The sequence below is a fragment of the Penaeus monodon genome, chromosome 25 (genome assembly GCF_015228065.2).
Source record: "Penaeus monodon isolate SGIC_2016 chromosome 25, NSTDA_Pmon_1, whole genome shotgun sequence".
Lineage (NCBI taxonomy): Eukaryota > Metazoa > Arthropoda > Malacostraca > Decapoda > Penaeidae > Penaeus > Penaeus monodon.
In genome coordinates, this window is record NC_051410.1 from 43,911,589 (window position 1) to 43,912,463 (window position 875).

The following is an 875-nucleotide window of genomic DNA, read 5'->3' on the forward strand; positions in this document are numbered from 1 at the left end:
CTCGCTTGCTGGCCTGTCTTATGTTTTGGATTACAGCGTCGCCGACAGTATTCATGGTCAGGAGAGTTCATGTAGGTACTATTCTTAGTATTATGACTTCGACCTTCGACACAGTCTACCATTCCCGAACACTTATCGTTACAGGGAAGTGAGGCAGTAAGAGAGCACGCTCTGGGAAGCTGATCGAAATATGGCGATGGAAACATGGGAACGTTTGCTTCGGAATGCAGATTTCCAGACTGCTGCTCTGATCTCTCTCCAGGTGTATTTGCCAGTGTCTCTGAGTCTTTTCTCTGTATAGAATATCGAAGCTGTTGCTTAGAATGCATATTGATATTTTGCATATGCTGAACCGAATACTGCTCTGTAAGTTGCAAGCACTGAGATGTCTGTTTTTGCTGAGGTATTACATGTACAGAATATTCCTGGTGAAGCGGATATTCTTGATGTGAGGTTAACTGCTTGTCATCGAAGTGTGACTGTCGAGTCGATTGGCCTAGGCATGTCATCTCCCAGGAATTTCTACCAAAATCATCATTGGCTGATATTCCTTTTTCCGTGGTACTGTGTTGGGTGATGCACGTAGGAAAAGTCAAAGCGCTCCGTCTAGACGACTTATTGGTGCACAGGTTTGCATCTAGTTCTCTGTAGCTTGCCTTTGGCAGGGGAAAATAATCGTAACTAGATGCCACTAATACACCAGAACTCCCTTGGTATTCGTGGAGAGAGAGTCCACCTTGGCCTGATGTAATCGTAAGCGTGTGATTTTCGACGTCTTTGGTTATTGTAGACTCCCAATCCTCTCCATGAAGTAGCTTGTGTAGCATCTATACAGAAATGATGTATTAATTTTAATAGCCGTTACATAATCCGAA

At 43.8% G+C, this 875-nt stretch overlaps 1 protein-coding gene across 1 annotated transcript in view; it reads right to left on the reverse strand.

Moving 5' to 3' along the window:
- LOC119589422 overlaps nt 1-875 on the reverse strand; it is an 18,059-nt gene that overhangs the window by 2,571 nt on the left and 14,613 nt on the right. The window contains exon 9 of the mRNA XM_037938030.1: nt 2-827. Within this exon, the coding sequence (XP_037793958.1) occupies nt 2-827 (826 nt within the window). The remainder of the gene's footprint in view (nt 1; nt 828-875) is intronic.